This window comes from Dermacentor silvarum, chromosome 3 (genome assembly GCF_013339745.2).
Source record: "Dermacentor silvarum isolate Dsil-2018 chromosome 3, BIME_Dsil_1.4, whole genome shotgun sequence".
Classification (NCBI taxonomy): Eukaryota; Metazoa; Arthropoda; class Arachnida; order Ixodida; family Ixodidae; genus Dermacentor; species Dermacentor silvarum.
The window spans coordinates 100,582,821-100,599,505 of NC_051156.1; the positions used below are offsets into that span (position 1 = coordinate 100,582,821).

At 44.3% G+C, this 16,685-nt stretch overlaps 1 protein-coding gene across 4 annotated transcripts in view; it reads left to right on the top strand.

Annotated features, from left to right (window-relative positions):
- LOC119445622 (3 beta-hydroxysteroid dehydrogenase type 7) overlaps positions 1–13,068 on the top strand; it is a 28,826-nt gene extending 15,758 nt beyond the window's left edge. For all 4 annotated transcript variants that reach the window (XM_037709883.2, XM_049663463.1, XM_049663462.1 and 1 more), the window contains exons 5-7: positions 2,092–2,307; positions 7,340–7,485; positions 9,317–13,068. In XM_037709883.2, the coding sequence (XP_037565811.1) occupies positions 2,092–2,307; positions 7,340–7,485; positions 9,317–9,736 (782 nt within the window). In that variant the 3' untranslated portion in view covers positions 9,737–13,068. The remainder of the gene's footprint in view (positions 1–2,091; positions 2,308–7,339; positions 7,486–9,316) is intronic.
- Positions 13,069–16,685: the final 3,617 nt, after the last annotated feature.

A 16,685-nucleotide genomic window follows, 5' to 3' on the forward strand; every position in this document is an offset into this window, starting at 1 on the left:
ATGACGGGGGCTGAAGATGGCTTGCCCTCAAGATGCGCGCCGCAATGTCCACCCGGGAACAGCGGGTCAGGGCTTTCTCGAAGCGGCGCACGCGCCGGCACGATGAACCTCGCACCGACGCACCCTCGTGGGAGTGTATGATGGTGGGCCTCACTCATTGTGGCTGCCATGTGCTGCTGCATAGGGCCGCGAACAGGGAGGGGCCGAGACAGCAGGCAGGGATGTGGACCACGGCAGCAATAGCAAGTCGAGGCGGCTTCACTCGTTCTGCAAAGTCGCTCAAATGCACTCCACAAACACTTAGAATTAAGGCAGTAGAGGCCGCCGCAGCGTCGGCCGTCTGACACGATGCTGAACCACCCGTCTACCGCATAGCTTTATGCGGCAACGAGAAAAAAAAAAAAACAATCCAGGTCGTTTGAATGAAGTTATTCGCTTCGACCGAATTTTTCCGGTCCGATACAGCGCGAAAGTGGGCGATGCTCGTATGAACAAAGCGCTCTCTGGTCCCCCGAGATTTCGGTTATTCCGCCCGCAAAACATTGAGTTCATCTGAACAAAATAAGCTTTCTATATCGAACGAGGTTTCTCCGCTCGGGCGATCTCCCAACTCTTCCTGGCACGCATGCGCTTGACGCGACGTTCGCTGCCCGTGCGGCGGTTATGGGACCCGAGGATTCCCACAGCGTGCACAGGGCTCTTTAGAGAGTGCGAATAATCGCTATACAGCCTGTAAAGGATGGCTACCTAAGTGATGTAGCCTGCTCCACTATGCACGTTTTCATGTTTTATATCTATATTTTGCCCGCAGGGGTGAAAATTTACCGTATCTTTGCTCCACTTTTATGTTTATTTGGGTACAGTTGACGCTTGGAAATATTCTAAAAGTATTCGAAAAATATTCGCATCTACAAATATTAAGTATTCAAATACGAAGACTGAAATCGAATATGACACTATTCGATTCGTTATTCGAAAGTTTCGAATATTGGCACACTACTAGAAAATTTATTGCATAAAAAGTGTCCGTAAAGATCATTCTCTTTTGGCATTGTTATGATATAACTCAGTAACTATAGCAGCAACACAAGAACTAATGACATATTTGAAATCTGCATAAGAAACTTTATAATTGTTTGAATTTTCAAACCTCTAGTAAAAAATGAAGTTGTTTCGAGCAGTGCCTCGCCTTAAACACATGTTCATTGTAGTATCAAGGTACAATTCCGCACTTTTGTCACAGACATTTGGGATGGTTCTCTGGGACTGCTTGGTCAGTTGGACACAAATGTCGGTGGTGACCTCGACCTTGCTTCTGCAGCTGGTTAAGGCAGTTTGCCAAATATTTCAGTGAGACTCTCAGTTGATCGCTGCACCTAGTGGGACTGGAGCACAGAGAGCTTCCAAAGATTGATTAGGCTAGTAACTGAGCAAGTTGGTGAGAATTAATGTCTAAAGTGCAGCGCAGAAGCAGACAGTGATGTAAGGAAGAGACATGATACTATCATCTGGAAATTTTCTTTTGATGGAAAAAAAAAAGGCTGAAGCCAGAAAATTTGCACTGTTCCATGTACAGTCAGCATCAAAAGTTTATGGACTGCGGGAGCTAAAAAATTTTAATTCTGAGGTTTTATGTTACGAAACTGTAATATAATTATCAGACATGTCATAGTGGCAAACTCTGCATTAATTTTGACAGCCTGGGATTCTTTAAGATGCACTTAAATCTAAGCACATAAGCATTTTTTTTTATTTCATCCCCCATCGAATTGCGGCTGGTATCAAACCTGTAACCTTAAGCTCATTAGTGTGACACCACTGGGCTCTCGCGGGTATTAAGACTGCGGGATCTGATAAGAGCAGGTCTTATCAATTTCTGAGCAGTTTGTGACCGTAGCCAGTAAAGCCCTTGCACACACTAGTGTAGATTAAAAATCCGTATTGTACCAGGCAGCAGAAATACTCAGCTTTTTATCAGATCCTATGGTCTGTAAACTTTCGACGCCGACTGTGCACACTTACATCATGATTGCAGGCGACATGACCTTGACGATGTTGTTCAAGAATTCTCCTCGATGTTGTCTGCCGCAGGTACAAGGACGGTGATTGATGCCTGCATCCGACAGAATGTGCCCTACTTGGTGTTCACGAGCACGGTGGACGTGGTCGTGAGCAGCAACCACATCTTCTTCGGCGCAGAGAACACCACCTTCACGCCGAAGCACTTCCTGATGGGTCCCTATGCCGAGACTAAGCACCGTGCCGAGCAGCTCGTACTCCAGGCCAACCAGCGCGTGCTGGCCGATGGTTGGTTGTGCTGCCGCCTTCTTCCTTCCCGCTTGAAGGGTCTCCTGTCTCCTAACTGTGTTTCATTCTTAGCAGCAACACTGCAGGAGCTACGCGAGTACTGCTGTTAAATGCACGCACACGAGAGGGAGTGAGGCAGACGGACAGATTGAGATTGTCAGCTATGTTGTGTGCACTTCGCGATTGTCATAGAGCTTAGATCATTTATAACGTAACCGTTTATAGTGCAGAGCTGGCTATGATGCGGCCTTTTATGACTTTCGTTTACCCTCTCATAGAACTCCACGTATACGCATACCGCTTACAGTGCAGCCGCACGAGACGAAATACCGGTTATAATGCAGCTTCTGTGGGAAAATCCCGCCGACAAGCATGGCAGGAAGCACGCTTCTCAGCGAGGCGTGCTTGCCAATGGGAGAGGAGAGCAATGAGGGCGATGCGGAGGAGGAGCATGAGACACAAAGCGAATGAATGAAAAAAGCAGTGACAGCGCGATGGTTGCCTAGGTGACAGAGAAGCCTTTTGCTCGGCTGCTTATCAACGGTGCGCTTTGCACTGAACCTGGCTTCAGATTCTGTGCACCCGTCGCGATGCGCGTAGTGAAGTGCAGATATCGCGCGTGGTGATGCTGTCAGCTTAAGCAGTGTTCCGCAAATTTAGTTCGGAGCTAATTAGACTTTATGTGCACTTGTGAGCTTCCGCTGTTCGTACCAGTGTGCGCACATACAAACTTGGTAGGCATTCGTAGTAGTTGCCGCGGCTGATCGCCCGGTGAACCAAACTCTACTTCGTGCGCGTTGCTGTCAGTTCAGCCCGTGCGCATGATCGCATGCATAGTCTATGTAATCGTCTACGGGTACGAACATATCAAGAGCGAGCTTCCCGCGCATGCCGCCTGACACCCTCGCCGCATAAGCCTAACCAGCGCGCCTCGTCGGCGACCAAAGTTATGGTTTGCTGCCGAGCCAACAAAATGCGTTGCAATGTCTGTACAGCACATGGAAAGCGGAGAAACCATTAATAACAAAAGTGAGGGCTCTGGCAACACTCAAACGGATGGCAACATGGTCCCACGGTCACCATGTTTTCAACACCATGAACGCGTTGATCAGTCCAAGAAATTGGATGAGACACTGTACTGCACCTAAAATTTCGGTCGCCATCATTAAAAAAAAAAATTACTTTGCTTCATGCAAAGATCGCAGATACTTGGACATTAACCTTTCAACGTTTGTAAATTTAAACAGATGCAAAACTCCCGGTTGCATGCTTCGATTCTCGGATACATGCGGCTGCTTGGGCTACATGTTTTGCATGTCTACAGGTCTTGAAAATTGTTGTTTTAGTTATAGTGCGGACATTCCCAACTCCGGCGACTGACAGTTATAAGCGATCTACACTGTAATAGATAAGAGAAGACATTCTGTCATAAGTTGATGTGAAGAAGCTTAAAGGGACACTAAGGCAAAACAATAAATCAACTTAGACTGATAAAGTACTCTTCGAAATCTCTGATGTTGTTAATTACACTGCAATAAGTCAACTATTAGAGAAGAAAATGAAGCTCAAAGTTAATTTTTTTTTAAATTTCGCGCGGGAACCCCAACGTCAGCACTTCAGTGTGACGTCACGACTTGTAAAGTAATTTTTCGTATTTGGGCCACGATGGCTCAATAAAGGTTCGCGAAACTTGCCATATTCAATCTTGGACTCATTTAGAACACAATGTAGTCAATTTTTACCACTAAAGAATTAACTGAGACCTAGGAGACGCTGTCAAAATCCATGATGTCATGGTGAGCTGGTGCGGGAACTTCAAGGTGGCGTCGCCACTCGCCTCTATGTGTTTTTTTTTTTTTCTAGCTTATCAAGCGGCTTCTCGCGGTAAGAGTGACGTTTTGAGTATTGTGAAAGCGTAATCTACTGATACAGAAGAAATCATTTTTCCCTCTAGTGTCCCTTTAAGTTTTTGATTTGCAGCTTCTAGTAAGAGGCAATCATTCTGCTGTGTATCTAGGCTCATCATCAAGTCGCATCATGCCATCGGTGTCACATTAATGTATGGAGGTTTTAATGATGAAATAATTGTCATCGATCTTTTCCCACGGATGCCCGAGGCAGTTTGTGGGCCACACAAGTAGTGAAATGCGAGCTATGATAGACAGTGTCATTCATTTTAAGCCCCACCCCTTGCTTCCTTGTGTACTTTTCGGTTAGTTTCCATGAACGAAACGTACCGGCCTTTCATCTAGATGCGTTGAAGCTTAGCGAGAATTTCCGTTGTCAATGAAAGCAATGTATTTAGACTCCCAGTTGTAGTCTGAATATTCCGGCTACTGCTGTGGGCCTAATTTTGTGCATATTTGTGGACCATCCTCGGGACATTGAGTGCTACACTGTTTTCTTTCTGTTTCTCTCTAGCTGCATATGCATGTCGTTTTCACTTGCATGCAGCATGAACTTGTCCCTTGTGCGTTCCTATTTCACTTATGTTACTCCTTAATTTGCTATTTTCTGTTTCTTTTCGAAGTTCTCTGCCTTCCTCACTAGCTTTGTTCAAAATGTACTCTTTTTCTCTAACGGCCACGGCTTTCCGGTGCCGAGCATTAGGTCGAGGGTTTGATTCCCTGCTGCTCCGGTCCCATTCTGATAGAGGTAGAATGCAAGCAAGCCCACATGCCAAACTTTGGTTGCACGTTAAGAAGCCCCCAAGCGTTAAAAATAATCCGGAGCTCTTTTCACTTTGGCGTCTCTCATAGCCCCTGGTATTACGTTGGGATGTTAAAATCAATCAGGTTATAAATAAATAAATAAGCCTGACTGGCTACAACATTCACTCGAGCCCGGCAGGTGAACAGACAATTAACTAAATTCTGCAAGTCGGCTGTCAAGCAAGCCCTTGCTTCAATTAGAAAGCTCTCCTCCTCAGACTGCATTTTCTGCACAAGTGTGAAAAGTTAAGGAGTACTGACAGAAAATTTCATGTCATTTAATCGCTTTATTCGATAGCTGTTCACCCACTGATTACTCTGTGCTGCATTAATACTTCGAAAGTTACCTTTTAATAAGGCCAGTTAAAAATGCATGCCAAGTGTAGCACGACTTCTCGTGTGACAAAACAGACTCGTCACATCATTGAAATCCGTTGTGGCGGTCTTGTGGTACCACTGATGTGAATGCACACACTATGGCCATGCTGTAGATCATTTGACTGGATGCAGCCAATCACTGATGAGACAACCATAGAAACATGTAAGCAACACACATTCCACGATGGCTTGCGGCCTGTTATCACACAGGCCGGCAGTGAATTATTGCCACGGCCACACTGTCTGGCTCGTTAGGCCTTAATTGGAACTGCGTCCTCGGGTGCTGGTGACTAAAATTTGGTTTTGGTGCCAAATTAACGCAGACCTATTCGCAACGGTCACACGGTGCTCAGAAAGCCATCAAACCATCTCGCCAACGAAAGCCGAGTGTACAGAGTGACCATTGTTCACAGCGGCCATCTTTGCGAAACAGTGGTCTCTTGTTCCAAACACTGCTCGTAGGCTCACGTTGGTCTCTTCTCTAACTTCGAACAACTTGTCACAAGACTAGCTTTGGATTTACATGATGGGCTCGAAAATGTTGTGTGACTAGTGCACTGACCAGACAGCTGCAGATGCATTTACACGGATGGTCGATGGACGCGGACGGAGGGGAAGGAGTGGTGTCATGCGTTCCTTGCCGTGGGCCTCCCAATTTTTGAACTTACGACAGGCAGCAAACCACATCCAACCCAACAGTGAAAAGGCGGCCAATGACTGCAGGGAATGGTGTCGTGTCGAGTCACGTGGTGTGCTTCCCCGCTTTTGTCTCTTGCACAGACTGGCCATAACGACCTGACAATAACCCACAGAAACCACCTGCCATAAAGATGGGAAAACTTTCCATGTACATAGTAGAAGATCACCATATGAATTACACCTTGGGTAAACAGCGCAACACAATAACCCAAATGTCAGTTGCGTACGTAATATTAATTACAGTACGGCCCACTGTTAAACTGGAAATCTGATTTGTATTCAGAACAACATAACTTCACCATTTCTTCAGCTTCAGAGGGGAAAAAAACAACAATTGATTCTATACAACAGACATTATGCCAAACATTGTTTTCCAGACCTGCGTCTACAAGCACAGTTGTTATCAATGCTGGCATATTAACTTTGCATTCCCTTTAATAACAGTAGACCATGCTATACATATTGATTCCTGGGTACTGAAGTTACTGGCAGCTAGCAATATTCTTGTTACACAATGTTAGTAGACTCCTGAGCATGTGCAGCACCAGTGTGTGTGTTGTTTTTTTGCACAAAATTTGTAAGCAAAGAAGTTTGTTGAATTTTCTGATATTTGATATTCAGTTCGACATTCGGCATTTCTTTCTTTGTTCAGTTTGATATTCGATAAGAAATGTACTGTTCGGTACTGCATTCGCACACCCCTATTTTCAACCACTGTATTGGGCTGACTGGCGAGCTCTGAAGTTTGTAATGTCACGGTGACTGCCATCTCTACTTTCAATGATCTGACGAGTCTCCTTTTTTTGCATCCACAGCCACGCTGTGCTTGGTGCTTGTTCTGAATGGGCTGTATGAGAGGCGCTGTAATTAATTATTTTTGAGGCTTTGTACCAAATTCATGGAGTTGACAGCTATTTAAATAAGAAAAAAAAAAAGCAGGACACTTTTCATCTCAGTACTCCTTCAAGGGACAAAGCGCGAGTACAAGGTGTTGCCATGGGACATTAAACCCCAGCGAACAAATCAGCCTTTTTCACGTTGTGCCGTTTCTGGTGGCAGTTGCCGGCCCCAGCTATTTCCTCTTCTCTCTTTTTTCATCTCTCTGTGGTCATTTTCATGTTTGCAAGCCTAATAAGAACAACCAGTTTGCATGGGACTGCATCCCTGTTCCAGTTGTGACCTGGATCAAGTCGGAGCAGCAGCAGCGGCTTGACGCATGTTGCTGTTGTCCTCTGATTGTGCAGGCCACACTAAGTTCAGCACGCTGGTGCTTCGGCCAACAGCGATGTACGGGGAGGAGGACCATCATTTCGTGGTGCAGTTCTTGCGCGTTGCTAAGTCCTGGAAGAACACCCTGACCAAGATTCGCAGCGTTGATGAGCGCTTCCAGGTACGTACGTGCATTGCTGCTTTACTGCCATAGTGTCAACAACATCTTATAGCATGCCCTCCACTACGGTGTGCCTCATGATCAGAACTGGTTTTGGCACGTAAAACCCCAGAAAGAAGATGATGGTATTTTGACATGTGAATGCTGGTTAGGAGAGTTTAGCATTAAGACAGCACCACAAAACGTGGGCAACTGGTACTATGTGTTGCAGATCGGCAAAAGTGGGAGTAAGAGGCGTCGTGAGTGGGGCACTGCGTGCCGTGCTGTGAAGGACGATGTACATTCACATTCACTATGAACTGCAACAAAGTGCTCGTGGCCAAAGGAGCTCGAAGACTCCAATTTTTCGTATGTCAGCTCCACAGTGCAATCTTGAGGCCGCTTCAACCACGGACACCGCGTTGCAGCACATATTGAATGCAACTGTACCGTCGCTGGAATGAAATGCGAACAAGAATAAATAAGTAAAAACACCTCTTTTGCCTGAAGTGAGATGTGTGATCGTGTTGCAGCTGTGTGCTAAGAGCATGCTGGTCTTAAAACTAAGCCTCTGTGAATGAATCACCACAGTGTCACACACTGGCGGCAAACATGGAAAGGGAAATTTGACTTCTAAGTCATTTTCTAAGTTTGCATTTTCATTCAGCGTGATAGCGTGCCAATATCATTTGAAAGGGGACACCAGATTTGCATTTCAAGCCAGTCATTTTTCTTGTTCCTGTTCTCCAATTGTTTCATGAGTGGGATACTTGAGCATGATAATTGTATAGCAAATAGCAGTTAGTGAGGTTATGACTTCCATGTTTACAGGAACCTGTGCTCGAACAGAAGAGTATGCAGGTGTTCTTTCTCATTTTCGTGCAAAGTGTACTAGCTTCTTTGTTCCAAATGTGCAGCTTCCTATGTCTATTTCCTTCACTACATCGCATTGCTAGGATGCTTACAGTTGTAGTCCATCGTGAGCATTTAAATGTAATTGTGTATCAAAGAACTTAGAAAAGGCTAGTCTTATTGAGACCAGGATGCTTAGATCAGTGCATGAGATTACAAAAAACAAGGATTAGCAAGGGAGCTGCTGCACTGCACTTTTGACGTGCTCAATCATATAAGATAAGTCAGAGTGGTTTTATGCATCTAGCAATTCTAGCTGACCTGTTTTCATTACTTCACGTGGCAGTCAGGCGGTATGGGAAGTTGCCGAGACCAGCTAGTTTGGCAGAATGATCATTACAGCCAACATTGGCCAGTTCAGTTACAGAGTCATAAAGACGGTTGGGCCAGTTCTTTTTGATAGCCTCAACTCTGCTTTGCCTACTGCCACTGCAGTCAGATGACGCATGCAGGCAATGAAGCCTATGTGCATTGAAATGCATGACAGTGCCAATTGTTGACCGGTGTAGTTGGCATTGGTAGTCTAAAGCAGCCAGTGCTAATTCAGTTTAAGTTTGCACATAGAGGGGTGAGGGCACTGCTGCCCTTCCCTTCCAAGCCCACAGAAAGGTGGGGGGGGGGGGTTACAGATTTGACTCATGGCGTACAATCTTCTGAAGAACTCACAGATGACTGTGACTATGAAAGATGGGAATATTCTTATCTGCTGTAATGGTAAAGGGTGCTCATTAATGAGCACAAGTTAGCTATTCCTCCATTTATGAAGATGCAGTATTCTGAAATGGCTGCATTTCTTGAGATGCTTGGAAATTTTACAGATTGAGCTAGCATGATCCAGCGAAGGTGTTGATAGGGGGTTCTTATCTATCCAGTAAACAGCCGCCTCGCTTGCTTCGTAACCTCATTTCCTCCTCCTGTTTTGTTGTCACTGCAACAACAGGTGACATACGTGGGAAATGCTGCCCTGGCACACCTGCGGGCCATGGAGAAGCTGGCCATCGACGAGTCGGTGGCAGGCGAGGTGTTCTATGTGACGGACGACACGCCCCTCGAGGACATCTACGAGTTCCTGCGGCCGTTCGTCGACTGCCAGGGCTGCCGGCTGTCGGACTACACGGTCCCCTACCTGCTGGCCATCCTGGTGCTCATGCTGCTGACGCTGGTGCTGCGTCTGATTCGACCCCTGTACCGGCCGCGCTTCTACGTGCCTCCGCCCTCGGCTGTCACCTACATATGCACCTCGCTCTTCTTCAACCGCACCAAGGCCACGCTGAGGCTCAACTACTACCCCAATGTGACGCCCGACGAGGCTGTCCAGCGGTCTGTCTCCTACTACAAGTCCCTCCAGTTTCCCGGATGATGGCACCGTCTCGTCGTTGCCGATGCTGCCCTTGCCTCTGTGGGGACCACACCATGCCACACTCCAGAGGTCCCTGTTAAGCTTGTAGGAGTGCTCACTGGTCGTTCCCAAGAGTTCCTAGGGGGCAGTTTGGGGCAGTACTAACGTGTGATAAGAGTTGCGGGCAACCACTGTTTTACGGGATAGTATTTTCGGACTCGTTCCCTTCTTGCTTCCATCGAAAACGGTCCTTTCAATGCGTGCTGGTAGGCTGGAACCACGTAATGTGCATATGACATTCCTACAATATGCCACACTAGCAGATCAAAGGTGCACATTGTCAGATACTCATGGCACTTTTTCTTTTTGCAAACCTTGGTACGAACCAGGCTAACCATGGTACTTGGTCATGGTACAAAGCTTCTCTTTAGATATATCTTAAACCTCAGAATTAGCCTCAATCCAAGAACAAGATCAGGCTGTGGTTCTTGACAGGCATCGAGGCATGATGGGTGTATACCGCATGCTGGCACGCTGCCTCATCAGGCAGTGTTTTGCATGCCAGTCACGATTTCGCATGCCAGTCGTTCCTGCAAATCTGTAGCTGTTCACGCATGCGCATACTCGATCAAAAGTTGCGTTGCTGTGGTGGTTACAGCCACACGGGGTTCAGCATCAAATACCAGCTACTTATTATTCACAACTGCTGCACGCTTGCTTCGCGGGAATAGTGTTGTCATACCTATCTGCTAGGGCTAGACTTAGCTCCTTCGTGAGCATGAGTCGCCAAAAGAGGTAGTGCTAGGCTGCTTTTCTTGCATCTTGCAAGAGTCGCAGTAGCGAGTCGTATGCTCCGACAGCACTCTGTGACGGAGCGTGCTGTCATCGCTACCACCACCCGTAATCGTCATCCTTGGCCAAAATGGGTGAAGGAAATAACTGCCATCAACTGTCTGTATCGTCAAAGACGCTGGAAAAAGAGCACAGCACTGTCACCATGGCCACTCAGGCTCGGAAGAAAAGCCAGGCCAACCATCAGGCGTCCCACGTATGTTGAAGTGCAGCACTTTTGCCCTTCAATCAGTCGGCATGTTGTTATCCCGATGCCTGTGAATGACTCAGTGCTTCCGAAGCTACAATTTTGCATAACTGTGAAAGAACCCTCATCTTCCTGTGACTCCCCCACCCTTATTTTGTTCTGTAGTCATTAGAAATGCCCTTGTTGAGGGTACCCACTGCTCAAGCTGCATTTTTTTTTCTAGGTTATAACTTGGACGTTTAAACTCAATGGGAAGTGCGCACTGACATTATGGAGCTTTAGTAATATGGGACCCAATATTAGGGGGCGCTATAGAGTGGGCGTACAAAAAAGCAAAGATGTATACAAAAGAAAACAAAAGGAATGCAGGCAGGGCATGGGAATTTGGGCACGCGAAGCCGCTTGTGGTCGCTATTTCTAATATTTCCTATCGCTGCGGTGCCCACCATGATATTTTACTTCTGGTATGGTGAATGGCTGCACATTGTCCTGATCTGTCTGCTTTATCTCCAGCTACTCTGCAGAAGCAGTGAATAGGCCGACGATACAGCTCCCATGATGTTGCCTGAATACACCAAATGAAGTTACATCTGACGCGAAAATACCTTCATTACATCTGATATTCATTATAAGCGTACTCGTTGATGTCATTGAAGAAATAATTGAGTCTAAGCGAAAGTAATGCAAGCATGATGCCTTCGATGGGACAGCGGAGGCTCTGTCAATTTTAATGGCCCGTAGGTGCCTTGCCATGCTGATACGTGGCATGTAAACAGATCGAAATTACGAACATGTTTTGTACCATTACTACATGACAGTGTGGTTGATCCGATCGTACAGAATCGGCTCGTTAGGGCAGGCCAGTCAATTCGAGCCATTGCTTGGCCAAAACACTCACGCATGCATGTTGAGAATGTGTCATCTCAAGTTGCTCTTGCCGAGTATTTGACATTTTCAGCTGTAAGCACACAACTGTTCGCTTCACTGTAACCAATATTATCTCGTATCTAGCATTCCTTTTTTGGGGGGGTTTCGATTCGATTTTTCGGTTAGTTCGATCCCAAGCGAAGGTTTCGGCCGGAGCCCATGTATTTCTGTGGGCCCAAAGCTTCGTTATTTCGATTATAAAATTTTCCTTCGCCGTATAATTCGAACTTGACCAGTCAGCACGCATGCACCTGACCCCTATAGTGACACCAATAATGACCCCTTTCGTGGCAGTATCTGTCATGGCCGAGCTTAGGGAACAGCGAATGCATTGAACACGCGTCACTTTCCATCGAAAACGCCTATTTCCGGCCAGCCCTAGGAAGATTTTGAAGCAACAACGGTAGCACAAAATGTCTGATTATGGTGCTTACCCGATTCTAACGCGCGCCTTTTCTTTTTCAAGGAAATTGGGGTGAAAGTAGCCTGCGCGGTGCAATCTGATGCGAAACTAAAGCTGTCTTCACAGCGTTCAGTGCAATGCTTTTATGTCATATCTTTATCCGGTGATTACTTCTACTTAAATCGTACCCTCATATATATCATTGTATTTTCTTTCTTTAATATGGTCTACTTTGGTGGAGTGACCGTTCATGGTGGTGATAGTTTGTCGTATCGTTGATTGCACATATGCATTTGTATGCACTCTTATGGTGGAAGCTACATATTATTTTACATCATGTAAAGACCAGGGTCTGTACAGATTATCTTTGTTTCAACTCCGGAAGGGGCCGGACCTCTCTACGTGTGCTGTTTCCCAATATTCAAGAAATGCGCCGCACTGTTTTCACTGAAGACAGAATGGTGATGTGCCTTTCTTTCTTTTGCACTGTCATTCATTGTTCATCGCAACTGTTGTGTGCTGTCATGTTGCTAACCCACCACGTGTCACACTAACATGGCTATATCTGGGCGCGTTCTCGAGGAATGCATATCTAAACGTGTTGAATGTGTGTTCAGGGTAAAAGTTGTGAGGATGCATTAGCTGACGCCGACTTTCCACAAACATATAATGATTGCGCGCAGTGCAGATCAGTAAAACATTGAGCACTTTGTCAGTAAGTAAAAGTGTGCGGGACCAAATGCACCTCCCATGGAAATGTGAACTGTGATTGACGGAGTTGCGCTGGTTTTTGATGTTCTTTACTCACGATTATACTAGTTCTTTTATTTGGATTTTTTCTACAATATTTTCTTCGACGAGCTCTGGCCTTGAAAAAGTTTACAATGGTATCTCTTTGGACACTAGAGTCGATTTTTATGAACATGTGTGTATACTGAATGGTGGAACATGTTACCGTCAATAAAGGCTATTTTTGTGAATGACTGTACCCGTGTATGCCTCAACTTACTTTGTAAGTCATTGCAGTAATTTGAGGTGGAACTGTGTCCAGTGTATAGGTGCTGTGGGTGTGTGGGCTGATATTCAAGAAAATACCAGACTTGCATTTAAAGCTGGTAACTAACTGTCCTTGAGCCGCTAGCATACATTGAAATGCAAACAGGAAATAACTGATCAGAACTCCTGTTCCGCGTTATTACATGACAGTGTGACTTGTAATCCCTCTGTAGCCAGTTTCTAGGCATGGAGTGTAGTCCCAAGTGGACGTTTCAGAGTCTGATTTAACCCTTTAAGGCAGTATGTACACAATTGTGTACGCCAAGATTGTGCATCAACAGCACAAGCATTGATGAAAGTAATGATATTTAAAAAGTGTTGCGTACATCTGGAAACACTGCTAATTGGAATTGTGCTGCAACTTTGAATAAAATGGGAAAAAAAATGTTTAATAAAATGAGTGCTATGGTAGACTGGTTGGGTACTTTTGCCTGGTGTGAGTATGTTGATCGTTGTATGCAGTGGGTTCACTTCTTTCACTGTTTTTCACAATGTGTTGAATCGGGCATAATTTTCAAGTGGCTGGATAGGTGCTTTTAAAGCCTGCTAAACATGAAATAGTGGATTTTCTCGTATCTGATCTTCCTATAGTGAGTTCTCGCATGGAGTCCACATTCTTTAAACTTCCACAAAACCCATTAAATATTTTAAAATTATCATTCTATTCTTCAGCTGTATGCTTTTTATGATTCTTAAGATGCAACAAATGTGGTGAAATTACGTTTTAAATCAACAGAAATAATTGACACCTGGAAGTAGGTTAAGCTGCTGTGACAAATGCAGGTGAACCTGGAGAGAAAATGTATTGGAGTACTTTCTGAAATTGTCTACGTTTCAATTTATGCTGATAGTATACCTGTGCTGATACAAACTAAAGTTCCGGGATTCTTCATCATGAGAGTTGTAGAGCAAGCAGCTGAGCATTGTTCCTGTACTTGCGGCATGTTTACAATTAAGGATAGCTGTTTGAACACTGGTTAAGTATTCCCTATCATAGTGCAGCAGAGTGTGCAGTCAAACATGCAGAATTTCATGAACAAATAACAATGCCAACCCATGCACACATGTGGCTGAACAAATAGCGAATCTGTTTTTTTTTTTTCCTTTTGTCAGACGGTCAATGCAGGTGTTGCCAATCTGCTGTGGCAGAAACCTAGCTCCTAGCTGCAGCCGAACTCCTTGTTGTGGCTGCAAGTGTCGAGCGGAAAGCTTGGCAGGTTGGTATGGATGCACAATTTGAGAAGAACAGCGGAACAAAAATAAGCTAGAAAAGGAGATAGTGCAGAGTATGTGCATGTCGTCTGCTATCTCTCTTAGTTCTTGCCTAGTGCTGTGTTTGTTTTCTAAATCGTGCCTGGCTCCTAGCCAGATTTTGATGTGCGTTTGATTTTTCTTACGCACATCCTGAACACTATGCAAGCTGCTGCAAAAAAGCTGCAGCTGTGACCCAACTGTCTTTCCTCACCTCAAAATAAAATTATCATTTTCATAAGGCTTTTCCTTCCCCCATGTTTTGTTCTTGCATTTGTAAACCTGACGGAGCTCCCCACTTAATGAATTCTTTAATTTCCCACACTCCGCTTTGCCAGATTGGCGTCTAACTGTACGACATTACATTGATGCGTAATTTTCCAAACGCTTACATCTAAAAAGGCCTCACTCAATATGTTACGCACTACGTATTGTACGTTTAATACATATATAGGAATTATGCTGTGCCAGCTAGCACACTGGTGCTATCCAAACAGCTTAAATATCCTCATTCATGCCGGCATCGCTAACACTCATAAAAGGCGTTTTTAAATTTAGAAGTTGTGTTTGTCTCTGCGTTGGTAATGTCTTGTAAGTATGGTGACCTGTGTTTTTATTCTAATAACATTGAAAGAAGACAACACACTTTGTGGTTCTTTTTTTTATTCGTTTTCAGTTAAGTTTTGCTGCAAGATTTAATTTTTTTTATCTGCATCATTCACTAAAGACTTGGCTTGGTTGCTTGTCTGGCTCAAAAAAAAAAAAAAAAAGAAATTATGAAGATCCAATGCACTTGTCGAAGTCTGTGATGTGGCTATTTTATGATGTGGTTAAATAAACGCGATATCTTCTTCGTATGCAATGTGTAATCTCGTGCAATGTTTGCCTGTACAACTAAACTGTTCTCAAGCTATGCTGAATTGCAAACACCAATTCAGGCGGATGCACTGCGACACAATGCAGTGATGTCAAGAGGACAAAGGTGATGTATGATGCTTTTGAAGGAACAACCGTGACTAGAGTTCTATCAGAGGTTAGTACGACACATATATAAATATATTTAGGCATTCAATACTTTTTGTGTTGCAATGGAACACGCCTATTCTGGAGAATTGGCCAAAAATGGGCACATACTATACCCAATGGCCTAAGAATGCGGAAGCCCAAATATGAGCAAATTATAGTAGCTGTTGAACGTCACCTGCTATTCCTTTAAGGGGTCTGTGTGTTTTATTAGAGATACCTACAGGAACTGCCATTTTATGTATGCGTTAACTTGCAAATGAAATTCTATGTCGTGATTTAATGTTAAATTGACTACTGCACAAAACAGTTGGCTCGAACAAGCCAACTGTAAAGACATGGACTAATTTTGCTGTCTAGCTGTTGGCAACTCTCAAAAAAAGAAATGCAACTCGGAACATCCCTAGTGTTTATTTTGTTTCCGAGCACGGCTGCTTCGCACATTGCCACAAATGCGAAAACTCTTTCATGGAGAAGGAAATGAGAAGAAAGAAGAACAATTCTATTGTAAAATATAAACAAAAAATGGAAAATCTTTTTTCTTTTTCTTGAAGTTGATAGAACAAGAACACAGGTAACTTGAGCTTTATTAGCTACTTAGTTCTATTACAGTTACTTGGTCAGATTCCTATAGCAGCTGTTTAGTAATAAGTTTTATAATACTTGACTATGTATGTGGTTAAAAGAAAACCAGTGAGCAGCTAGCCGGTTTCCTTTTAACTTATGTTAAAGTTATAACATTAACATTATTATAAAGATTAAAGCGATAACATTGAACCAATTTGTGCCAAGTGGTACATGTACTAAATTATACCATGCACGCTATGATAAGTTTTGGAGTGCTTCAGAAAATATATTTTCACTGTGCATGCCAGCCGACAAACGCAGGCCCGTAAACGTAAGAGTGCGTTTCTATTTTTTTTTTTCGCGATTACTTGTCCTTGTGTGTTGAACTTAGCAGACTGACATAATTAGAATTAACTACTAGGGCAGACAAAGTTTGAACTTTTGCGTAAACTTGGCACTCGTCATTGTAGTGTCGGTAGTGTCTGCTTCAAAGTTCGCGGCTGCGAGGTTGTCAGAAAAGGAGAAACGGAAAAAAATATTTCTCTCTCTCTGCAACAAACTTTTTCCCGCAATATATAAACGCAGCGACATAACCTAAGTAAAAAACAAAACTTACAGGCTCAAATTCATAATTCGCGAGTACTAGAAGCGAAGGACCGCTACCTCAATTTGTGCTCCAATGCTGTGCTCATCTCGCCTTTTGG